The sequence below is a fragment of the Chaetodon auriga genome, chromosome 20 (genome assembly GCF_051107435.1).
Source record: "Chaetodon auriga isolate fChaAug3 chromosome 20, fChaAug3.hap1, whole genome shotgun sequence".
In the NCBI taxonomy this organism is placed as follows: Eukaryota; Metazoa; Chordata; class Actinopteri; order Chaetodontiformes; family Chaetodontidae; genus Chaetodon; species Chaetodon auriga.
Window position 1 is genome coordinate 21235178 of NC_135093.1, and position 25712 is coordinate 21260889.

General features: G+C 40.5%; 3 protein-coding genes across 4 annotated transcripts in view; 2 read left to right on the forward strand and 1 right to left on the reverse strand.

Annotated features, from left to right (window-relative positions):
• LOC143338634 (AT-rich interactive domain-containing protein 5B-like) overlaps positions 1-10284 on the forward strand; it is a 35544-nt gene extending 25260 nt beyond the window's left edge. The window contains exons 5-10 of the mRNA XM_076759178.1: positions 1866-2023; positions 2148-2391; positions 2571-2623; positions 2877-2974; positions 5940-6132; positions 7153-10284. Coding sequence (XP_076615293.1) covers positions 1866-2023; positions 2148-2391; positions 2571-2623; positions 2877-2974; positions 5940-6132; positions 7153-8529 — 2123 coding nt within the window. The 3' untranslated portion in view covers positions 8530-10284. The remainder of the gene's footprint in view (positions 1-1865; positions 2024-2147; positions 2392-2570; positions 2624-2876; positions 2975-5939; positions 6133-7152) is intronic.
• A 1895-nt stretch (positions 10285-12179) lies between these two features.
• LOC143338636 (uncharacterized) lies at positions 12180-21850 on the reverse strand. Its single transcript, XM_076759182.1, has 3 exons — positions 21595-21850; positions 20175-20569; positions 12180-15841 (listed from the first exon to the last, which is right to left on the reverse strand). The coding sequence occupies exons 2-3, from the start codon at positions 20359-20361 to the stop codon at positions 14529-14531; spliced, it is 1500 nt and encodes a 499-aa protein (XP_076615297.1). The 5' UTR covers positions 20362-20569; positions 21595-21850; the 3' UTR covers positions 12180-14528.
• A 3216-nt stretch (positions 21851-25066) lies between these two features.
• Positions 25067-25712, forward strand: part of LOC143338594 (rho GTPase-activating protein 23-like) — a 68079-nt gene continuing 67433 nt past the window's right edge. The window contains exon 1 of one of the 2 annotated variants that reach the window (XM_076759083.1): positions 25067-25302. In XM_076759083.1, coding sequence (XP_076615198.1) covers positions 25294-25302 — 9 coding nt within the window. In that variant the 5' untranslated portion in view covers positions 25067-25293. The remainder of the gene's footprint in view (positions 25303-25712) is intronic. The other variant, XM_076759080.1, reaches the window with a different exon arrangement.

Below are 25712 nucleotides of genomic sequence, written 5' to 3' on the forward strand. Positions count from 1 at the left end.
ACTTTCCTCTGCAGGTGTGTCTGCATTAGGAGTGTGGGCTGGGGTCCACACTGATAGGCCCAAATAATCCTCTTCAGGGAGGGCACCACAGAGACACCTACTACTTAAACATGGTTTGTTATCTCTGGTCATTAGATGGATGAATACAGTTGGTATACTGGGTTGGACATGTTCAACATTTTAAATTGCCTTCAACCAGAAAGACGTCACAGTATCTATGTGAAACTAAGCTTTACTTTATGTTCTTATTTTGCAATTTTACAAAGTCAAATAACTGAAGGAACTGAACTGAAGGATGAATCACTCTGAATCAAAATTCTAATTTCAACAAGACAGACTTTCAAGGCTACAGTTGCATGGTTTGGTCAGCAAAACAACACTAATTGAATGAATTGGACAAATGAGAAGAAAGAAATTTTTGCTTGGGTTTCTCATGAAACAACATTGAGAGAACACACTTGTCCAAACCCAGAAGTTTATTATTATTGCCACAACTGGTCAAATATGTAGCCGTTATCATTTTAAAAGAAAAAAAAAAAACTTTTGAAAGCAATGATTATAGGTAAATGCCACTGGACGGTATTAAGTGCATCACTAATGTAACTATGGTAAATTTTAGCTAAATTGGTCAAATTTTCTATAGAAAGAAACTGTGTTTTAAGTTTACTTTTTTACTCTGACCAACTGGTGTGAACTTTGGGAGGACCCCAGCAACAAACAACTGCATAATTTAGTTTGATATTTTGAATGTAGAAACACATACATCTATGCTTGGTGGAAATCTGTTTTCCTGCTCATAACTGTCACTATCACAGATTAAATAGAAATAGCTAACAATGTCAACAGTACATTTATGGGTTATTATAGGTTATGCAAGTTTTAGCAGCACATATGTCTCTACCATTTGCCATATTAAGAATTTAAAGAAACAGCCAGATTAGAGATTTGTTATCTGTCTGTTGATATATGGGGATGACTGGGGAACAGCAAGACTCCACAACAAATTCACATCAACCTTCAAGAGCCAGTATTGTAAATATTGTTTACTGTAGCCTTGAACCTGGATAGCTAGTAACAATGAAAAACATCATTAATTCTGGAAAAAGATCTTGTCCATTAAAGTCGATATAAACCAAGTAAAATCAAAGATAGAAGACATAAAAAGTCGACTACTGACTAATTCCGTGGTATTGGTGGTAATAAAGCTTCAGACAACAATCATCAATACATAGTGCACTGCTGCTGAATGGCACTGTAGCTGCTGAGCAAGGAAGTCCATCTTTGACTGTACGTGATTTGTATTGACTTCAATGCAAGACACGTTTCTAGGTCAGCATAAATCATGATTACTGCTGGTCTTTGAGAAGATTTCCTGTCATGCAGTAAGGTTGCATTTTCCATATTCTTCCTGTAATGGACAAATCAGCCTCCCAAACTGTCTGGGTTACAGGAGATGGCAATCAGTCCTGGATCAGGTCTGTAGTTACCATTAACATGACATGGTATTACATTATTGATCATACATAAGAAGTTTTGTTTTGCCTTCTTCAGTTTAAATTTAAAGTTCCTATGCTTTCAGCAATTATACACTCATTTCAACTGTTTTCAGTGCTGATACTTTAACTTACACTTCAGCTCCTTTAAGTGCTTTAAAGGACAACTCTTCCGTACAATCTATTTTTTTATTTGGTAGGGACAGAGCATGGTAATGAATATCAGTTTCAAAATACAAGATGTAAACATGCTGGATTTTAGCAAGACTGCTATTTGAATTCCTGCATGCAAGGATCATTAAAAAATATTTTCAACCTGCTTCCATTTAAATTTTCTAACAAAAATTGTTGTCTTTTTCTTTGGGTCTTCAGCTCCCAACCTGAAGGGCCGTCCCCGGAAAAAGAAGTCATCAAACTCTCTGTATTGTGACTCACAAGGCAAAAGTCGAAGGATAGAGGCTAAAGTTAACTGTCAAACGTCAGTGGCTTCCAAGGAGACTGAAGCAACAGCAGGGGAAACCACAGTCAAGGTACAAATTCAAGTATTTACTCAAGCCAAGTAGAAATTGCATTAATTTAGTGATGCTTTTGATATTGACATCAAAGTGAACGTATACACATTTCTCTGCCCTGCACTTGTCCGTTTTCTTCCAGGTGACAGCAGACAAAGCAGCCTCATCCAAACTCAGAGGCAGCAGCAACTGTAGTAATAGTAGAAATCACAGACGGAGGTGTTGTAGACAGACCACAACACCAGTGCTGTCAGAGGAGAGACGAAGAGGAGGACAAGTGGCGCAGTACAGAGCAGAGGAGCAGGCTTTCCTGGTGTCTTTGTATAAATACATGAAGGAGAAGAAGACACCAATTGTGAGGATCCCCTACCTGGGCTTCAAACAGGGTAAAATGACTTCATATATTGTAAGACCCAAGTTGTAATAAACACTACTGTAAACTGGAATAGACTGGAATTTTACATTAAAAAAATGTGTAGACATGGAAATGAAAGCAGGGACACATCTTTGTGTGGATATTATTTATTCTAATATGCCTGTCGTATCTTCTGTCTCTGCATGACAGTAAACCTCTGGACCATGTTCCAAGCAGCTCAGAACCTGGGAGGATATGAACTGGTGAGTTTTAGAGATCTTGCTCTAATCTGAATATGATAAACTGGATCAATCACCTGATGTGTTGTCACTAGTGACAAACTTTCAGTTTGGTAATAATGCAGTTCCACATGTTAGTAAGTCATTAATAAATGACTATTTACGAGTTTACGTAAATGTTAATAGTTTATTAACCACTGTTAATCACAATTTATAAACCCTTTACTAAGGTTGCCTCAGTAGAAGGTGGAACTTCTTTATATTTTTTTCTGTGTAGGTTACAGCACGTAGACAATGGAAGAAGGTCTATGATGAGCTTGGAGGAAACCCAGGCAGCACCAGCGCAGCAACCTGCACACGTCGACACTATGAAAGGTCAGTGTGTATGTCACCTTTAAGAAATTACATACTCACACTAATAAGTGCACCAATAAATGCCATTTCCCTCAGGAGCTCTTTGCTAATAAGATGTAATTATACATTTCATTTTCTGATCTTGTTATGAGGCTGACTTCTATTTTTACATGAAAGCAATGAGTAACATGGAGGAGCTGCAGCTACACTGTTCATTAGAGATTTGTATTGAACTAGCTCTTCAGTGCCAGATAATCATGTAGCCGTTGATTCTATAAAAACAGCCCTTCAGCTCTACCCCACCTCACTTCACTTAAGCAGATCCTTAAAACACCAAACTCCTTGAAGTTCCTATAAAGTGTAATCTAATCCTCTGAGGGCTCCGTTAAAGCTTTAAAATGCTCCTGTAAATCTTTGTACAGTGCCTCAATGGATTAACAGAGACTTTGAAGGATTATTTCAGTTGCTGTCCTTTGTTTTTCTAGTTTTTTTCATTATGACACTTGACTATTCTTTTTATGTTACTTTTTTAGTTTTAGTTTCAGTTGTAGTTCACTTGGAAGATTATATTTGAATGCTGTAACAACTGTCAACACAACAAATATATATCTATATATAAATATATCTTGTAAATTTGATATGGTGAAAATACTCTATTATTTACAAATCCAGCATCATCAGTGATTTGGAGACGTTTTTGTTCATTTGGTAAATTTAACTCCAATTTTCACTCTTTTACTCCTGTTTTGGTCTCCACCACCTCCTCAGGGTAATATTCAGCTCTGAAGATGCTAAACAGCCACCTGCTGCTGCAGGAAATGACGCAGTGACACTGAACAAAAACAGCTGCAGGCTGTAAAACCAAGATGCTAAAATGCATTACGTAGCTGAGGTGAACGGCATATAAAAAGCTTCAAACAGCTGCCATTGAACTGCAACCACAAAACTGTATTTTAGTGTTGTTCACAATGGTGGTTTATGTATGTAAATAACTGATTATAGTTGTATGTATATGTTTAGATGTAGTCCATGACATCCAGTTTCCCACTTAAATTTCCCCTTAAAAGATGTGCATTTCCAAAAATGTTGCACTATTCCTCTGAGAGTGAAAATTATGGCGAACAGATGTGGTTGGCGTAGTTTACCATAAAAAATGAAGGCAGGGGGAAACAACTGGCCTGGCTCTGTCCAAACTTCACAAATGTACACTACCATTCAAAAGTTTGGGGTCACTTAGAAATGTCCTTAATTTTTTAAAGAAAAGCAATGTTTGTTTTTTTTCAATGAAGATAACATTAATCTGAAACACAGTCTAGACATTGTTAATGTGGCAAATGACTATTCTAGCTCCAAACAGCAATTTTTAATGGAATATCTACATAGGTGTACAGAGGCCCATTTCCAGCAACCATCATTGTGTTAGCTCATCATGTTAAAAGGCTAATTGATGATTAGAAAACCCTTGTGTAATTATGTTAGCACAGCTGAAAACTGTTGTGCTGATTAGAGAAGCTATAAAACTGGCCTTTGAGCTAGTTGAGTATCTGGAGCATCAGCATTTGTGGGTTCGATTATACTCTCGAAATGGCCAGAAACAGAAACTGTCTTCTTAAACTCAACAGTCTATTCTTGTTCTGAGAAATGAAGGCTATTCCATGTGAGAAATTGCCAAGAAACTGAAGATTTCCTACAACGGTGTGTACTAGTCTCTTCAGAGAACAGCACAAATGGGCTCTAACCAGAATAGAAAGAGAAGTGGGAGGCCCTGGTGCACAACTAAGCAAGAGGACAAGTACATTAGAGTCTCTAGTTTCAGTAATAGACGCCTCACAGGTCCTCAACTGGCAGCTTCGTCAAATGCTACCCGCAAAACACCAGTCTCAACGTCCACAGTGAAGAGGCGACTCCGGGATGCTGGCCTTTTAGGCAGAGTGGCAAAGAAAAAGCCATATCTGAGACTGGCCAATAAAAGGAAAAGATTAAGATGGGCAAAAGAACACAGACATTGGACAGAGAAAGACTGGAAAAAAGTGTTATGGACAGACAAATCTAAGTTTGAGGTGTTTGGATCACACAGAAGAATATTTGTGAGATGCAGAACAAGTGAAAGGATACTAGAGGAGTTCCTACCACCATCTGTCAAGCATGGTGGAGGTAATGTGATGGTCTGGGGCTGCTTTGGTACTGGTGAAGTGGGAGATTTGTACAAGGTAAAAGGGATTTTGAATAAGGAAGGCTATCACTCCATTTTGCAACACCATGCCACACCCAGTGGACAGCGCTTGATTGGAGCCAATTTCCTTCAACAACAGGACAATGACCCAAAGCACACCTCCAAACTATGCAAGAACTATTTAGGGTAGAAGCAGTGAGCTGGTATTCTGTCTGTAATGGAGTGGCCAGCACAGTCACCAGATCTCAACCCTGTGGAGCTGTTGCGAGAGCAGCTTGACCGTATGGTGCGTAAGAAGTACCCATCAAGCCAATCCAACTTGTGGGAGGTGCTTGTGATGGGTGAAATTTCTTCAGAATACCTCAACAAATTGACAGCTAGAATGCCAAAGGTCTGCAAGGCTGTATTGCTACAAATGAAGAATTCTTTGGTGAAAGCAAAATTTGAAGGACAAAATTATTATTTCAAATAAAAACCATTAATTCTAACCTCATCAATGTCTTGACTGTATTTTCTATTCGTTTTGCAACTCACTTGATGAGTAAAAGTGTGAGTTTTCATGGAAAACATGAAATTGCCTGGATGACCCCAAACTTTTGAACGGTAGTGTACCTCTTAAACTAACCAATTAAAATTTAACAGGAGTGTGGTATCATCTTTTTCCATCCCTTCGTGGTATGTGGACAGTTTCAGTGCAGTTGCTTTTCTAAACTATTGCGATATTTGTGAAAGTTAACCAATAATTACCTAAATGCATCTCTAGACCCAGTGTCTGCTGTCATTCATTCATGCAGCTGTTCATCTCTTTTTCAGACTCATCTTGCCCTATGAGAGATTCCTCAAAGGGGAGGAGAACAAATCCCTCCCCCTTTTAAAATGCAGGACAACAGAAGCGAGCTCAAGCAAAGGATCATCCGATAGTACTAGTACTCCCATCCTGAAGACCAACCCATGCCCTGAGAAGAATTACAGGGTGGAAACCAAATACCAGGATTACAGCAGATTAGTCAGTATTTCTCGTTGTCTGTCAGTTTACCAACGTTACATTTTCTTTGCTTCCTTCATGTGGGTTAGAGGTTTATAACAGCAGAATGTAAGATGAAAACATTTGCAGAGCATACAGTACAGAGTTAAGAAGGAAGGCATTCCTTTCAGGACCTCAAACCCTATTTTAGCTACACATTCTCAATGAACAATGCAATACACAAGGTCATGTGTGAAATGTAGAAAAGCATGCTTGATATTTTGGTCAAATCCATGCAATGTGCTATGATGTGCAAAAAGCCCATTACTTAACATGCAGACATTGCAGCTAATGTCTCACTTCATTTTGATACAAGTCATTGCACCAAATAACCATTATGCGCAATTGTCAGTATACTACATGGCAATTACAACAATTAAAGAAACGGGAAAAACAAGTATCAAATGTATAAATCATAAATATATAACTAAGTACTGTATTAATTGTGTTTGTGGCTCTACATTATCTCTCACTATTGCCATCAATAACTGTAAATTTTCTTTACAGTTATTGATGGCAATACTGAGAGATGTCCCTGTTTATCCCTGTTTTATCATTCTAATTTTGTGGTTCAAACACCAGTTTTGATCAATTTGTAACTGTTTCACAACACAAAACTCTACATATGGAATACTGCTCTTCCATCAGTACCATCTTTGAAGTATGAATGACTAGTCATTAATCAGCTAATTACAAGCTGGGAGAAAAGCTACTTGACAACCTGTGTTCAGTGTTGAACCATACCAGGACTGTAAGAGGAGAAACATTTACAAATTTCAGTGAACTGACGTGAGCAAGAGAAATGTAAACCTATAGAATTCTCTAGAGGAGAGACAAGGGTGCTCAGTAACTCATTGTCACATTCAATAAAGACCTTCGTCCACTCCTCGCAGACCTTATCTGAATTTGAGCGGAAGTCTTTCCTTATGTCTCATTTACAGCATTCCTGTATCTCTTTCTACCTCATTTGTTTTTTTCTCCTTCCTTGTCTTCATCTTGTAGGAGTTGATGGAACAAAATTCTAAGCTGAAACTTGAACCCCAAATCTGCATTACTCGTTTGGATGCTCTACAGCCTTCACATGGTGTCAGAAAAAGACAGAGCCAAACACAGGATTGTCAGAATGATACAGGGATACAGCTGATGCTGCAACACAAAGATGAGGTGAAGAGGAAAAGGAGGTATAGTGGGTGTAGACCCTCCTATGTGACAGCTTTTCCAATGGCAACAGACGACAAGAGTGTGTTTCCACTGACCACTCTAAAGATTTTTAACCAAGCCCACTCAGCAGTGGACCTCTGGCAGCACCAGCAAGTACCATTACAGGACCAGTGCCATGCTGGGAAACCAAGAAATGTGCAGTCTCCAACAATCCCAGAACCCCCTGGTGAACAAGCCGAACTACCAACAACAGAGCACACTTCTTCAGGTTTCAACTCCTCTGAGGTTAGCAAGACGATTATGTCTCCTCTGGCCAAGAAAAAGTTGTTCTTGCAGGTCAGTAGTACTGGATTACCCTCTCAAGACCCCTCTCATACCGACTTTGTCCAGCCCTTGCCACGTATTACCTCTAGTTTAACCTATTGTATCACGGAAGAGGCAGCAGAGCAACCACCACGACTCACGGATTCCTCAGTGGTGGTATTCAGTCGTCCCTCTGTGATTCAGCATGTGCAGAGCTTCAAGGCAAGAGTCCATAAAGACAGAGTGAGCCCAATTAAAGAAAGCACACCACCCCCTTTATATTCTCATGAACAGCATTCCCAGTTTGTGCCCCCGACACAATCTCACTCACTTGTCCTATCCCTTCAAAAAGAGCCTCAGTGTCCGTCTACACCTCTGCTAACTCCTAAAATGGTCCAATCCAGCTGTACACCTCGAAGCTTCCTTCCTTCCAATGACCTAATATCATGCCTCTCACACCTTCATTGCTGGCACAGTGCAGCTGAGAAAGCTGATGGGACAGTCAGTGCAGAATTAGTTCATGGTGGATATAAACGACCCCTGGGGCAAGGAGCTACCCTCTCAAGAGACCCTAATAGCTTGGTGGGATTCCTTCAGTCTGCTTATGATTCAAAGTACTCCACCCCTACAGATCAGGACAAATCTTCCAGTCCAAGACCAACAGCGTCTGATGATCAGCCCACAGATCTAAGTCTCCCGAAGTCCTCTCTTAAACCACTTCACCATCCCTACACCTTCTGTCCACTCAAGTGTTCCACAAGGTATCAGGAGAGTCACCCAATACTCTCTCACAATGGATTCACAGCGGTCAACACTGGACATTACTCTAGAGCGAGGCAAGTGCCCCCGCTGGCCGCGTCTCCTGCAAAAACATGCAATCCCAGGCAAGACCCAACAGTTGAACTCTATACTTGAACCACTGAGGTAGTAGTGGATGTCACAGCCCACAGCAGATCATAGTACGGAAACAGAAAGTACAAGATGAGGAAGGGCAAAAACAATTGGAAACTGGACTTAACAACAAAATGAGTGAGGATCACAAGTTGTACTGAACAAAATACCTGTGTGGCACCACAGGAAACAGCATGTCAAAAAGGAGAAGTCAAGCCGTTTGAACCACTCCCAATGATGTCCTGTCTTGTCTCGACCTACAAAGATCAATACACCCAAGGAATTGGATGACATTTTTGTGGGAGTAAGTGCAGAGGTGGTGGAGAGAGGTGCAGCTTTCTCTCCCCTCTCTCAACTCTACTTCTCCTCAAATCTACCCCATTATCCTTAATCTTCCAGGAATCCTTGCAGTTTCCAAGGTTCCACACCTGTGCAGAAATACCTTGAGCCTTCCCCTAAATATGGACCAACCCACTACAATACTTGAAAAATCAATCAAGTGACTTTGTTTCCTGATTGGTCCCACCAAATGCCATCCATTCCTCAGCTATACAAAGGAAGCTAATGCCTCAGAAAGCTGCCAGTCCAATACATATCTACCAACAAACATATGAGCTGTGTACTCAGTGTCAGTCAACCCATAGCCCACCTTTAGCCAGCCACAGTTAAACTTTGTTCATCCCAACACCAAGCTGACATATTATAACATAAAAGGCTGTTGCACTTGATATTTGCCTTACTTGTGACTCAGGGCTGACTGCTTCTTAAATTACTGTAAACAAGAGCATGGAATCCAATGCTCACAATTCTCATCTGGATCACATGTAGGTATGTGTGACAGAGTTAGATCCAAACTCATGTCACATACATAGGACCTGCATTTCACATAAAGTTGTCCATGAAGAATCTCAGCCATCCAGGTCATGGTTATCCAAGGAGGGCTGAATCAAGGACAGCTGGACTTGGTTGTAGAAAACTGAAAATATTTTGTCTCTCATCAAAGGGGCTTCTTCAGTTCTAACTGGTAGGGATTCTCAGGTATTTAACTTCTTTGGGGTTATTGAAACCAATTGGATGTGGCTGGCTGTGAGTTGAAGCCTGATGTTATTACATGTCTGCTATGAACAAGATCTGTCCCCATGAGTGTATTCATGGCTTTTGTTATTTCATGACTTCTTTTTGCGTTTAAAGAGTAAGCACAAATTTCATGCTTGTCCACATAAACAAAATTTAAATGTACAGTATGTCTCCAGCATCTTCACATAATGTAACTGCAAAAACAAATCCATCCAAAGACTTCACACAAACCAGGCAGCTCTGTAATATCTTGTCAGAAGTAGTCAGGATAAACACACCCAACAGCCCTGTCTTAAGCTGATCTTGCCCTTTCTGATATGTCATTAGACTTCACTCCAGTACATTTCAGTGCACATATTCTTATATATAGATATGATTGCCTGTGTTCACAACATTCTGCTGTCTTGTTTTGTCAGAGCACATTTGAAGTCCACAATCGATATTCTGAATTTCATGTGTTTCTATGTTAAATATGTGTTGTTCATTATGTTGTTGGCAGGTTGTCATACCCTTAGTTACAGATAGCTGTCAGACAGGTTATTTGTAAATTACTCCTGCAATGTGTCCGTCTTTCAGCAAACAGTTTCGAGGTGTCTTTCATTGTTGTACAAAACAGTCTACTTAAAATGTCTTATAACTAAAAATCAATGTGACAAGAGCAGTATATATGGCTTCTAGTGGATGAAAGGACTGCAGTAAAGTACGATAAGGTTGGAATGATTGACATGTGACATTAGGATCATGTAAGGTCCTATTCTGATTCTTTTTAAATTATGATGTGAAACCACACTCACTACAAGTCAAATGTAAAAACTGACAAAGTGTTTGAGTAATGTGTACAAATGGCAAATTCTCTGAGCATCTAATATCAATGTCACCAGTTTGTAATCACAGAAGTTTACTGAGGGATACTCTAAACAAATGACATAACTCTGGACAGAAGCTTGCTTTTACACTCTAATTGTCATATTTTATGTAGAAATACACATTTTGCAAAATGAAATTATTACAATACACAACCAAACAATTTTATAATCATATAATAAATACAAATCTTTGAAAACAATACAGACACTCAAGAGTCCATGAGATGTGTAAAATTAAAATACAGGCCTCTGAAAAATCAGTAACTACATTCTCTCGTGTCCCTAAACATGCTTGCACAGAGAAGTTGACACAAAACTGATTACAAAGTGCTGCTGCACCGGTTTCTTTCCACCATAAATTTTATCTGACTGAATTGAACTTCTAAATCATAGGGAAATAAGGCAAATGTAATCACATTTGCCAGTCCCTCCCACTGTCAGTTGCTTGTATGTATTTGTTTAATTTCACTGTCAGTAATCACTTTGGTGTTGTGATCACACTGAGCCTTGCTGTAGACATTCACCGGACAATAGTGACATGACATTTAAGACAGTATAAAAAGGTGACAGCTGTAAGGGCTTATGAACTGTACTTGACACAATGACAAATCAAGTTGGGTACGGATAGAAACATTGTGCTGAAAACAACACTGAGGTGTTTTCAAATCAGGAAAGTTGTCTCAACACAATTAGCAGGACAAGAACTTGAACTAAATTAAAGTCAACTGGTCACATTTTGAAATTGAACACTGATTTCTGACCTTCAAAACGTTTCACTTCATTTATTCAGTCATGAAAACAAGTTGTACAAGGTTTCTCTTGTTGGGAGGCGAGGTAATTTTGTTTTGCTCCTCAGTAATCAGCAGTGAGTGCCAAATCTGTCCAGGCAGACAATTGTTTTAAATGTACAAAAGCGAAAACGTTAGACACTCTGGCATGTGGGTGGGGTGTGGTGGTGGTGGTGGGGTGGGGAGGGCAACTATGCACATAGTCATAGAACTGGAGTTACACCCAGTTACTACTATTTTACTCACTATACACCAACTCTACTAACAATACGAGCAACACACTAATTTCTCTGTTGTTGGCTCCAAGAGCCAACACACAAATCCACCATGTGAGGAAGTGAGGACCCAGTGGATTAACTTGATGGAAATGCCCTGACAACAACTTCAAAACTCTTTATATATGTGTGCACTGATCATTTTACTTCTGACTGCTTTGAGGCCAAAACAAAGCAAGATTTACTTTAAAACTGAAGTGGAAGGATGGATCAATACTGACTTCAAACTTAGAACCTGTAAGTTTTGTCATTTTTATGCTGCTTTACAGCTTATTTTACTGGTTAGCCTGTTGAATTTGGGTTGCACATTCTGCAGCTAATGTGGCTAGCATCATCTGTTACAGACCCACACACTGGAGCAAAGTTGATGTTTTTAATGTTGATGGACAGTCACATTGTGTGAAGGTTAAGCCTCATTTGAAACCAATTAAATAAGCAGAGCAGTAGCTTGGATGTGGGAAACTGTTTTTTCATGGTGTTCTTTGTGTAGTCTCACATAGCCAGAGCCAATGCTCTCCACACTTCATACTAAACAAGCTCAGCTGGTTTATTGTTACAGGAAAGCCACCTTGCTGTGTCAATATGTGTGTCTGTTGCTGCTGTATTTAAATGCACTTGATAGACAAGCCCTGTGGTACACCAACAGTTGAACTTAAAAATAATACTTTGGGTTTTCTGCCAAATAAATGCTGTTGAGATGCCTAATGTGAAAATGAATCACATTACCTTTAATAATTAAACTACATTATGGGGCAGGTTTCTCCTTCTAAAACACACCTAGACTTGTACTTTATATAAAAACTCCAATTATTACTGCTCCTTTGCGCAAGAAGTTTGTTCTTAAGTATGTTTTTCATGGATAAAGCTAGGTAAAACCATTCTATATCTCACCTCCTAATAGGCTATTATTACCTGGTTCTCTTACCAGGGAAAACAAAGTCAATGGACAACAGAAGTCTGGAACCAAGTTTACCACAAGGCCTCCTCAATAGTTGTTCTGAAGTTTTCAATTGTATCACATGATCTTCATTAGCAAAAGGAATACACTACTCACAAGAAGTTAGGGATATTTGGCTTTCAGGTGAAATTTATGGAAAATGTAAAAAGTTCACGCTACAGTGATATTTTATCATGAATGTAGGGCATTTAAGTAGAAGCATGCAATGGTGATTTCCTCATCTCAAACAATTTATTGAAACAAAAGCCAACAACAGTGGTGGGTATACCACAACAAAAAATGTCAAGGTCTCAATAACTTCTCGTGTGCCCCAGAGCATCAATTACAGCTTGACAACGTCCTCTCATGCTGTTCACAAGTCGACTTATTGTCTGCTGAGGCATGGCATCCCACTCTTCTTGAAGGGCAGTCCTCAGGTCATTGAGGTTCTTGGGTACAGTTATGAACCTCTACACAGTGACTCATCTGATCCCATAGGTTTTTTATGGGATTCAGGTCTAGAGAAAGTGCAGGCCATTCCATATGAGGTACCCGAGTCTCCAGCAGCCATTCCCTAATGATGCAACCTCAATGAGCTGGAGCATTGTCGTCCACGAAGATGAAATTAGGCCGTTGTTGTTCATGCAGGGGCACAATGACTGAATCAATAATGTTATTCAGGTATTATGGGCTTGTCACTGTACCATTCACAAAGTGTAGGGCAGTTCTGTATTGACTAGACACACCTGTCCACACTGTAGTACCACCACCACCAAAGGCTCGTCTGGTGACAACAGTGGCTGATGCATACCGCTCTCCTTGGCGTCTCCAACATCGTTGGCAGCCATCGTTTCTGCTCAACGTGAATCGACTTTCATCAGAGAACAGCACTGAGGCCCACTGGTCCCTCGTCCAGCGTAAATGCTCCCTGGCCCATGCAAGACGATGACGCCTATGCCTGGTGGTGTGGTCAGGTGTCCTTGCAGGTCGTCTAGCATGCAGATCACACTGATGTAAATGGTATCGAATGGTCTGACGTGACACTTGGGTGCCTCTCACCTCCCTTAAATGTGCCTGGAGTTGAGTGGTATTCATCATCCGGCTTTTCACAACGAAGTGGTCATCAGTGTGGCATGTGGCCAAAGGACATCCACTTCTATGCCTTTCTATGACCCTTCCAGTCTCTCTGTATCTCTGTTGCAACCTGCTGATGACACTCTAAGCTCAGTGGCCACTTCCAGAACATCCTGTTTGAAGCCTCGCAATAGCGAGGTACTGTTGATCAGTTGTTAGGTGTCATCTTGGTCTCATGATGTCAAAATGTGAACAGCATGATGAAGAGGACTGTTTAAATACCAATTCTAATTGAACCAAGAAATTTATTGGTTGATTTATGGATCAAACACCTGTTGTGAATTTTGCCGTTCAGCTCCTTGTTAGAGAACAGCAAGTTGTGCAAGTACTGAAACATTGAACAGTTGGACATGTGCATTTAAAAGTTTAGAGAAGGTCAAAAGTTCACCTGTAAAGGTTATAGTGAATTTTAGGTTCATCCTGAAATTTCACCCAAAAGCCGAATACCCCTAACTTTTTGTGAGTAGTGTATGTCCAGTTGCCATGGCATTAGATGTGCAGATTTGCAGAACAACTGAGGACCTCCTCATCAATATTGACTTCAAAGCTGAGTATATTGATGACCTTGAAAAAATAATGTTAAACATCAGCTTTGAAGCAAACCTGAATGAGAAGTCCTTGAAGTGCTCTAAAAATCTTTTTATTTACAATTCACTAGGATGCTATGATAAACTCCAAGTGCGAAGGAAATTAATGTGATACAATCAAAGGTTCCAGAACAGCTACTAATGGACCTTGTGGTGGGACTACTTGTCAACCGGGACACCTCTGATCAGAACTATATGATCAAATAAGTAACTGTTATGAATCTGACCATACATTCAATCCAGCATTTAGTACTTCACTTGCCTCAGACACATTTCACTCAGTACAAAGGTATTGGGTTCTCAATAAAGGTATTGAGGTTAGATAAGCACCATTCAAACAAATCTGCAAACTCCTCAAACTATGTGTGGCTCTGCATGTGACATTCTAAAGTTGACTTCTCTCCAAAGATACAGCTGCACTCTTGGCACTGATACCGTTTCTCTCCTGTATGCTTCCTCATGTGAACCACCAAGTTGCCTTTCTGGGCAAAGGATTTGTGACATTCTTGGCACTGAAATGGTCTCTCTCCTGTATGTATCCTTGTATGATTCACCAGGTCTGACTTCTGACAGAAGTTCCTCCCACAAAATTGGCACTGATATGGTTTGTCCTCTGTATGGATCTTTATGTGTCTAATTAAAGTTTTAGTCAGGGAGAAACATTTGGTGCAACAAGGACACTTGTAGGGTTTCTGTGCTGTTCCTGCTTCAAACTGAACAACGAGCTCGGTTGATTTTCCTGAAGGTCTTCTTGGCAGGATATTTTTTATATTGAGATGTTTGGGCTCTGTCTCACTTTTACTCTGTTCACCTGGAATCACTGAAAGGAGTGGCTGATCATCTGCGGTGCTGTCCAACAGTCCACCATCAGCTGCAATTGGCTCAGTTTTGATGTGATCAACTGTTAAGGCAGCTGAGGCCTCTTTATCTATATCAGCAACGGTCTGGATCTGGTAAAGACACAGTGGCTGCAGAGACTCCTGATCAAACTCACTTTTATCATAGGGAGTGATAGTAAGTGGAAATGTCTTAATGCCGGATTCATCCTGTCTGAAGTCTAGCTCTTCTTCAATCCTACCAGCAGGTGTCACTGATCTGAGATGGATTTCTGCATCCACCTTTTCACTAAAACACTGATATGCTTTCTTCTCAGTGTGCTTTTGCTTGTGAACAAGCAATCTGTCCCTCTGGTCAAAGCTTTTGTCACAGTCTTGGCACTTGTATGGTTTGGTGCCTTTGTGTGCCCTGGTGTGAATGATGAATTCTGACTTGTGGCAGAAGTGGCGGTCACAGAACTGGCACTGGTACAATGAGGATTTGTTCTCCGGATGCTTTTTGATGTGTCGCACCATCGTCTTTTTGGAAGAAAAACCACTCAAGCAAACGGGACATTTGAACGGTTTCTTCACTTTGAGAAAATTCAAAGGGATGTTCACGTCACACTCCTGCTTCACATCATCCTCTTCAATATCAACCAGTATGTCCTGGTCACTTTCATCATTTTCACTGGCAGAAGAGGAGCCTGGATGAGTGTTGTTCATGTTGGGACAGTACTGTGTTTGCTCTGATATGGTGTTTTCTGGTTCCCAGCACACACTGATGTTCACACTACCAGCAGGCTGCTGTTGACCAGGCTGCAATTTCACATCTGTGGTAGACATCTGGGAAGAGTCTGAAGAAAAGGAGACATTTATTTCACAGACAAGTTAGATTCTGATGAGACTATGTCTTCAGCTGGGCTGTAAAATGCCAAACTGAACTGCAACAGATGCTGATTGCATATAATGTCAATGTGAGCATGTAATGCACGCATGATCTGGCTGCCTCCGACAATCTAGCCTGTGTACAGTATATGTGTCCACTGGCCCTGTGACTAGAGTGTCTCAGATGTGGCTCTGTTCATTACTTAGCAATCTTTACACACTGGGTGTATTTCAGTTCACATCTCTCAAGTATGAAATTCACTTGGGAATGTCCAAATTTATGGCCAATTGAATTAAATTAAATTTTAGTGATGTATTTCATTTTTTTGTATTTGCAGTTAGAGGGCAAAACAATAGGTTAATAATATAAGTTAAGAAGAGCTTCAGAATCTTTAAAAAGTGATGTTACGAAAGAGTCATATTTTATTCATAGCATCTGTAACACATCCTGAGCTTCCTTGAATACCACCCAAAAATGATGCATTGCAGTGCAAAGGCATAGGCTTGTGATTACTGTTTTGCAAGCACCAGCAGCCTGCCCATTAGGAAATCATCGACCATTGGAAAATACTTCTAATGCTACAAACGATAATGCCCGCTATCAAGGACAATTTCAAACCTCAGGCGTTTCTGTGTTTTTTAACTTGAATACAGCACCAGTCAAAAGTTTGGACACATCTTCTCATTCAATGATTTCCTCTTTATTTTTTTTTTTATTTTCTAAATTGTAGATTAATACTGAAGACATCTAAACTATGAAGCAACACATATGGAATTATGTAGTAAACAATAAAGTGTTAAACAAACCAGAATATGTTTTGTATTTTAGATTCTTCAAAGAAGCCACCATTTGCTTTGATGACAGCTTTGCAGACTCTTGGCATTCTCTCAATCAGCTTCATGAGGAGGTCACCTGGAATGGTTTTCAATGAACAGGTGTGCCTTGTCAAGAGTTAATTTCTGGAATGTCTTGTCTTCTTAATGTGTTTGAGACCATCAGTTGTGTTGTGCAGAGGTAGGGATGGTACAAAGGTCTATACAGTGAATGGCCCTATTTGACTACTGTTCTAATCCATATTACGACAAGAACCACTCAACAAAGTAAAGAGAAACGACAGTCCATCATTACTTTATGACATGAAGGTGAGTCAATCCAGAAAATTTCAAGAACTTTGAACATATCCTCAAGTGCAGTCACAAAGACCATCAAACGCTATGATAAAACTGGCTCTCATGAGGACTGCCACAGGAAAGGAAGACCAAGAATTACCTCTGCTGCAGAGGATAAATTCATCAGAGTTACCAGCCTCATAAACTGCAAATTAACAGATTAGAGTCCACATAAATGCTTCACAGAGCTCATGTAGCAGACACATCTCAACATCAACTGTTCAGAGGGGAATCCTGTGTGAGTCAGGCCTTCATGGTCAACTTGCTGTTAAGAAACCACTTCTGAGGAAGAACAACAAGAAGAAGAGAATTGCTTGGGCCAAAAACACAAGGAATGGACATTAGACCAGTGGAAATCTGTCCTTTGGTCTGATGAGTCCAAATTTGAGATTTTTGGCTCCATCTGCCATTTCTTTGTGAGACGCAGAAAAGGTGAGTGGATGGTTTCTATGGGTGTATTCAGACCAGTAAAGTCCTTTGGTCCGCTGTCTTTGGTTTGGTTTTTAAGAAAAAAAAAAGGTAAATCTCCAAAAGACATTTCGTGTCCTCTTTGCTCCATGTTGAGCCACGATTCATTTTAAACCAACGGTCTGATAACGTGCTGCTAATCTTTGGAGTTACCGCGCTAATCAAAACAATATTTCCCACAATGCCCGCAGCAAGGGGAGCCTGTTGTGTCCAAAAAGGCATATAATTTTTAGAACTGGGTTGGACCGAGTGTGGTCGCTTTCACATATCAAGCAAACCGCACCAGGGTTTGTTTGGAAGTGAACCGAGACCACCTCTCCGGCTGGATCTCGGTCCGGCTGTTTGGTCTGCACAAGATTTCAATGGTTTGTATTCACACCATCCCAAAAGGTCTGCACCAGCGATTTTTTTATTTTTTTATTTATTTATTTATTTTTTTTGGTTTGGTTCGAACCAAACAAGGCAGGTGCGAATACGCCCTATATGTGTGGTTCCCATCGTGAAGCATGGAGGAGGAGGTGTGATGGTGTGGGGGTGCTTTGCTGGTGACACTGTAGGTGATTTATTCACAATTAAAGGCACACAACCAGCATGGCTACCACAGCATTCTGCAGCGATATGCCATCCCATCTGGTTTGTGCTTAGTGGGACCATCATTTGTTTTTCAACAGGACAATGACCCCAAACACACCTCCAGGCTATTTGACCAAGAAAGAGAGATGATTTGGGATGAGTTGGACTGCAGAGTGAAGGCAAAGCAGCCAACAAGTGCTCAGCACCTCTGGGAACTCCTTCAAGACTGTTGGAAAACCATTCCAGGGGCCTCATTTATAAAACTTGCTTACGCACAAAACGGGGCTTGAAAGTTGCGTACGCAACTTCCTACGCAAAGGTTGTGATTTATAAAAATAAACTTAGCGTGAGAATGTGCGCACCGGTACGCCAACTTTGATGCTTGCGTACGAACATTTTGGAGACGGGGAAACTGGCGGTGCAGATGGTGAGGTGGTGAATTGAAGCCAGATTGATCTCATACATTTAATGTCATCACATATCAGACTTATAGACCCGCGTAATCATAAACACCCAAGTCTGCAGTGTTATAGATGTGTTCCTTTAATGAGCCGTTAGGCCTACTACTGTATGCACAATGTTCATATATCATACTTCCATCTTCAAATGATACAGAGCGGTGGATGGCACTGATGGATTAGTAGTAATTCTGACAAACAATCATTCAATTTGCTGAGTAAGCATATAAATAGTGCGGTGACACTCGTGCGTAATGCTGCACAATGGATGCGCTGGCACTGCTGGAAGATCACGCAAATGGTAGGATCAGGATGGAGAGAAATTTTAGGGACCACGGAGATTTGCTGGCCCATGATGATGACTGGCTAATAAGCCGATTTAGATTCCCTAGAGCAGTGCTGTTGGATCTATGTGCTGAACTGGGCCCAGTGTTAGATAGACCCACCCGCCGGAACCGCGCCATCCCGGCGCATATCCAGGTGCTGACCACTCTGGGGTTTCTGGCGACTGGCTCCTTTCAGTGGGAATTAGCCGACAGGTAAGTGTTTGATATGATTAATATTATATAATGTTACATTGTTTGTCTAAAACCCCTTTTGGGTATGATATAATTCAGTTAAATTGTGTCCTTAGGTCTGGGATATTTGCAGCAATGTCCGGTTTCCCAAATATATTGCTATAAGGGCTCAGAGTGAAAATGAATTTGCTTATGTGAATCGAAAAAATGTGCATTCACTCAATGTACAAATTATTTGTACCTCGGACATGATCTTGACGAATGTAGTGGCACGGTGGCCTGGGTCAACACATGACACATTCATCTTGGCGCACAGTAGTGTAGGGATCTGTAATTTCTGCCACAGATCGCTCTGTGGCACTGGAACTATTCACTGCGGTGACGACGTGCCGCCACTCTTTTTTTTTTTTATTGTATTCGTGACGCCACTACTGTGACCACCAAACAAAATATCCTTTCTGGCCTCCACCTCACCCACAAGCACCTCGATTTCAGTCTCCGTAAAATTTCTTTTTCTTTTCTCTGCCATGATCGAACGTAAAATGCCATTGATCAGCAGGCGTATTTATATGCAAAGCCATTCATGAGGTACTTTGCATTGACCATTCATGGTAAAATGTGGGTGTGTCGGAGGCGGGATGTGAGGTGAATCCACCTGCGCAATCTTCCAGGTGGAGTGTGATTTATAAAGGGAAAATTGCGTGCAGGTGTGAGTACGCACGTTTTATAAATCCGAATATTTTTTGGCGTACGCCATTTTCAGCTTTTGGGCGTACGCACACTTTTAGTATGGATTCTACGCAATGTTTTATAAATGAGGCCCCAGATGACTACCTCATGAAGCTGATTGAGTGTGCAAAGCTGTCATCAGAGCAAATGGTGGCTACTTCGAAGAATCTAAAATACAAAACATATTCTGGTTTGTTTAACACTTTTTTGTTTACTACATCATTCCATATGTGTTCTTTCATAGTATGGATGTCTTCAGTATTAATCTACAATTTAGAAAATAAAAAAAATTAAGAAAAAACATTGAATGAGAAGGTATGTCCAAACTTCTGACTGGTACTGTATGTCACGATTTATTTTATAGAGAGCAAACATGATAAACTGACCTTCACTATGCGACTTTGCGACATCCAGCAGTCTGCGGTGGCTGTCCACCACCCACTTTGAACAGGACATTTCCTCTTCGTACTCCATAATGGTTCTTTCTACAACCTTGAGGATCTCCTGGGCGGCTGCGGACAAACACTCACTGATGAGTGCTCTCAGCAGCTCCATCTTTGCTGTCTTCACCATGCTGAGGTTTTTTCCACAGCGAGAGTCGAGCGATGTGTGTTTATGAAGTAGACATCAGCCCTCAAGCCTTCTTGTCACTCCTGATTGCTCCACAGCTACACTCTGTGTCCTCAGATCCCACCTTGCTCTGGCCATGTCTGCGAACACAACATCCTTTTCTAGACAGCTTCTGATTCAGCCGTACGAATCAGGAGAAAGAACTGGATATCTGAAAGATATTGAACGGTAATATTATATTTTCGTCCAATGAATGAGACTTCATTCAAATGTGAGGGCATGAATTCCACCAGAATAAACAAATACAGCTTTCACAAGTCCCTTTGATTTAGTGTCAATTTCAAATGAAGTACAACAGAATTCATTACACAACGAAACAGCAACATGAAAAATTCTGGATCTTTTTTCTGATCATCTCAAAATAAAAAAAAGTAGAACTATAAAGTGAATTTAAAGGGAACTTCTGAGTCTCATAAGATGTTTTAGATAATACTGGGTACTCAAATATTAGGAATGTTATTTTTCGCACACCCAAAGTAGAGACCACATTACTTTGGGCTATGGGCAATTGAGGTGGCAATAGAGGTTTTTTTTTGGCTATTTTCTGACGTGAATACTTTAATATCATGGCTTGACTAAAGTCAAAGTCTCAAAAAACGAATCAGACTTGTATTTTTTCTTCGTGGAAAACAATATGAATGCATCATTGTCTTTTCATGTATTTATGTAAGTAGAGCTGGAACATGCTGTCGCTCCCTAATAGACTGAGAGTTTACTACATATTTTAAGGAAAAAAAAAACACATCAGTATGTTCAGGTAATGGAAAACACCTGTTTCATAAAATAGTTTGAAAATACTAAATAATAACACACTTCACTTTGGTTGCTTGTGTCTAATCAGCTTTTTCATACACGCTTGTTTGGATGCGTATGATTCACGTTTTAACACGATAGATTTAACGTAGAGTTAACGAGAGACAATCATGCTGCAGTGCATATGTAAGTTAAGTTTAGTGGCAACCAAGAAAACAAAAAGTACGACAACTTCTGATAAAGTTTGGTGCTGTCAGGCGTTCGCACGTTTTGTAGCTACATATCGCACATAACTTATTCCAAATAGCTAATGTAACCTAACCTCGAAAAAAAAAAAAAAAAAAAAAGGAAAAGAAAAAAAAGAGAAAACACTTATCTGTTTTCATGTTCTGTCAGCAACAGTATGTACATTTTACTGCTTACCCTGGCAACAGTGTCACTAGTTTTTTCAGCCACTGTTGAATTAGCGGAGTTAGCTTCAGGTACGGAAGGCTAACTAGCTGAGCTGTCAGTTCATACAAACAAGAACTTGTGAGAAAAACAAACTGCGCCGCTAACGAGAGAACACAAGCACGCGAGTGCCATGTGTAGTTTATCAAGGTGCAGCCGGCTTGCCAAGAAATAAAAGCCCCAGATCTAACCAGCTACACGCTGTACAGTGTCTACCGTCAAGTTAAGGAGTCATAATGCTAAAAACATAGCGGGGCGCTAGCCTCTTCTTCTTCGTTTGCCATTCATCGCACTAATGACAATACCGCCACCAATTGTTCAACTTCAGTACAGATCGTAGTACTGAATCCGCAACAGCAGGTGTACAAAATAATCAGAAGGCTGACACTGCAGATTGAAATAATTAATTACTGCCAGAAAAGTACACAGTGATCTGAGTAGACTTTTTTTTTGACATGGTGGCAGCAACACTGCTGTATACCATTAGTGCAGGGGTACTTTAACCCCAGAGGCAACTTCTGTATTTCATCAAAAATCATCCGTAACACACCTGAACACCATGTGCTGAGAGAATGTAAAGGTTCTAAACCTGTATTATAAAGCAAATTTAATTTATTCAAATTCAAGGTTTAAATAGACATAACATTCCTTGAGAGAATTTTTCACCCCATCTGAAAAATAAATGATTAAACCACAAAACATAGACATCTTAGAATCTCTTATATATGATGGTAAAATGCATGATTTAGACCCATGACTCCAAATGTCAAAAGTTTATTCCATTTGATTTCTTTGTTGACTGGAGGTTTATGGAATCCATGCAAATTCAAGTCCTTGTACATATATTGTGCACCAGATGGTGCCATTCACCTTTCATAGTTTCTGTACTGAGCAACATTTTTACAGCCAACCTCAAGCATCTGAGATTACTCTTTTTTCCTCATAACAATTCGTTGGTAAACTCACAGGCTGTTCAAATACACCCCAATTAAACTGAGTAATGCCAGTGGTTAAGGATGCATTCAGGCCTGTAGTGTCCAGGAGTAATAATTAGTCAAATCAGCAGAACAATAAGCAGTAGATATCTGTAAATTAAACAACTCTGGTGGATGTTTATTTTCCAGGCCACGTGTCTGTGAGCACTAAACTACTGTGCAAACAGGAGTAATTTGAATGGTTTGTGGAGAGCAGTGAACCGCTGTGACGGCCCAGCCTACCCGTTCCTGTTGTGGGGTGGGAGTTTCCAGCTATACAGCTCAGGGGAAGCACCACAGGATGTCCTTTTCCTCATTCCTCAAGGATAGACTGACTCTACATATGTGTTACTGTGTTACTTGTGTGTGTTTCTATTAAATAACAGAATGGTTAACATGTTGCAGAACTGTCAATAATCTGTGATTTCTGTCAGTTACTTATTAGTTATTAGTTATTTTGTTGCAATGATGCGTCAAACAGGCTTCTAGAACTTAAAAGGTCATACTCAGTAGTAAAAATCAGATGGTCCAGTCAGCATTAACTACCTTGTCTCTATTTGATATAACATATTCTGATTGAGTTATTGTACAGCTCATCAATACTTCACAATTTGTCAATAGGACACCCTTAAATGGAATTCTGTAACACTTGTTGACCAGATTTCAGACATGGGTGCACAGGTATAATTCATTGTAGTGGTATTCTGGATTAAGTATACACCTATGGTGTTCCGTGCTGTTATAAAGGTTTGCCCACCTTTCAATTTAAGATTAAATGTGTGATCGAACAATTCCTGGGAATTTTCTGGAGCACAACAGTCAGATTTAACTGGGCCAAAAATCCAAAGGGATCTCTTAAAGGACAATTCCAGTTTGTTACAACTTGTTGTTGCACATCAGAGCTGAAACATTCCAAGGCAAAGCTGCAGTAATATTTGTGTGTATACATGTCTCACTGGAACATCATAACCAAAAACTGTCCGTTGTAAACTTCCTGCACCAGCTTTGACCTGCTGTACTGACTATAGTGTATAAGTTCTCATGTGTTAAGAGCAATCATAGCCACCATTTTTGTGCTCATCTTCAGTTTTGCTTTCAAATAATGTGGGTTTGATAATCTGGATAAATTGTTGCCTTGTTTACAACCTGCCTGCTTGTGTTGCTTGCCCTGTTATACTAGCAACATTGCTATGTTTCCAGATCTCAGCAACCACTTTGCTGAGTACATTGTTTTAAACTGTAAAAATGGTGTATAAAACTACAAAAGAAGGCCCAAGTTGTAATAACCTCAATTATTCTTTAAGATGATTGTTATTGGTTGAGTTTTGGTGCAGTTAAAGCAATTCTAATTTATTTTTTGAGTACTTGGGGTAAGGGAATAAGCTGTACACAACTTTATTATCATGACTTTATAAGTTATTGTGGCAAATGTTAGCAACAAATTTTAGCAGACATGGTGCAACATTAGCATTCAGCTGGAGTCATGTCTCTGTCACCAGCAAATGGATTTCAATCTCTAGTTTAGCTGTTTTGGGGATATATTGTGGTGTTTAGCGGCAACCATGTTCATTAGCTATCTGTTAACTTTTGCTAACTGTCTGTCTGCCGTTTGGTGCTGGGTTTTATTTTGGAACCAAGGTTGATGGGAGTGGTAAGAGTCAACCAAAACAGTAAAACAGTAAAATGCTCTGGACAGCAGAGGAAAACAGAGCTGGTGATCATTTTTTATCAATTAGTCACTATGTGTGTCCGCTTTCTCTATATACATAGTCATTTGATCCATTGTTATAATAAAAAATATGAATCAGTGTACTGCACAAATTTCTCCAAATTATTCTCTCTGACGTTTTACCTTGTTCAGGTGGGATCTACGGTATGTGACAATAAATCCCTTACTATGCTTCACTTTGCAGCAGGGACTCAGCTGGTTTTACTTATCCCTGCTCTATTGACAGTCTACCAACACTGGTCATCAGTGGAAGTGTATGAAGCTCACAGTAAAGCACTATGAAGGAATGAGTGTGACAGCTGCTGGGGGAGTCCTACTACACCATCAGGTCACATGGTACACACAGACACACACAGACACACATCCCTCTGATCCCTCCACCCTCCCCTTCCCTCTGTCTCTCACTAATGCTGTGTGTAGTGAGGGAGGGGAAAAGCAGGAGGGTTTTAGAGGAAGGAGGAGGAGGAGGGGGAGCAGCTGAGAGGGAGAGAGCAGAAGCGAGAGGAGGAGGAAAACGAGAGGCAGTGAGCGGTGTGAGCCCAGATTACAACCAACCAAACACTGAAGCGGGGAAGACCGGAGCATGGAGGACAGAAATAAAGGGATATAAAGTCCCCTTCAGTGTCATCTGAAAAGAAAAAAGGTGGATTACACACAGGTTGTGGTCAGGAAGAGGGAAGGAGAGTAGAAGAAGGGGGAGAAAAAGAAAGAGGAGAACTGTATTTCCAAGAGCGAGTGTTTCAGAGGACATTGCTGTCACAGAGGAGGAGGAAGCAGGCGGTGTGTGTGAGCATGTGGGTTTACAACACACCAGCGACACAAGTGATATAACACCAAGCTGTGTGTGTGAAGTGAACTCCCACCACACCCCTTCATCATCAAAACCTCAACATCATCTACCGAGAGCCAACCTGAGGTTTCACAAGCCATGCTGAGGACCTGGAGCCAGCCAAAGTCCTGCTGAACACCATGGCCCAGGTGAGGAGAGGCTCTCTCTCTTGCTCTCTCTCTCTCTCTCTCTCTCTCTCTCTCTCTCTCTCTCTCTCTCTCTCTCTCACACACACACACACACACACACACACACACACACAGTATATCCAAATTATGTGTGTTGGTGCATATGTATTTGAATACTTCAATATTACTGAATCAGGGGTTCTTCAAATATCAGCAGACACTCAAGCAGCATTCACCTGAAGTTTTCATCGACCGAGACATACTCCTTGTCCTTTCTTTGTCTCTTTCTTGCTTCGTCTCACACTTTCAAGAAACATGCAGGCATGTGAGATACTTTGCATCTCCACGGCTCTTATGCAACTCAACTCAGAGTGCAACAGAAGAAGGCTACATTGTTATATCACAATACATTTAGAGAAGTGACATCGGTT

Bases quoted from the DNA above. Each gene is read 5' to 3' on its own strand.
- LOC143338636 (XM_076759182.1), bottom strand. From the start codon at position 20,361: ATGGTGAAGACAGCAAAGATGGAGCTGCTGAGAGCACTCATCAGTGAG. The intron at 15,842-20,174 runs GTCAGTTTATCA...CCTTTTCTTCAG, and splicing joins CGCAAAGTCGCATAGTGAAG to ACTCTTCCCAGATGTCTACC.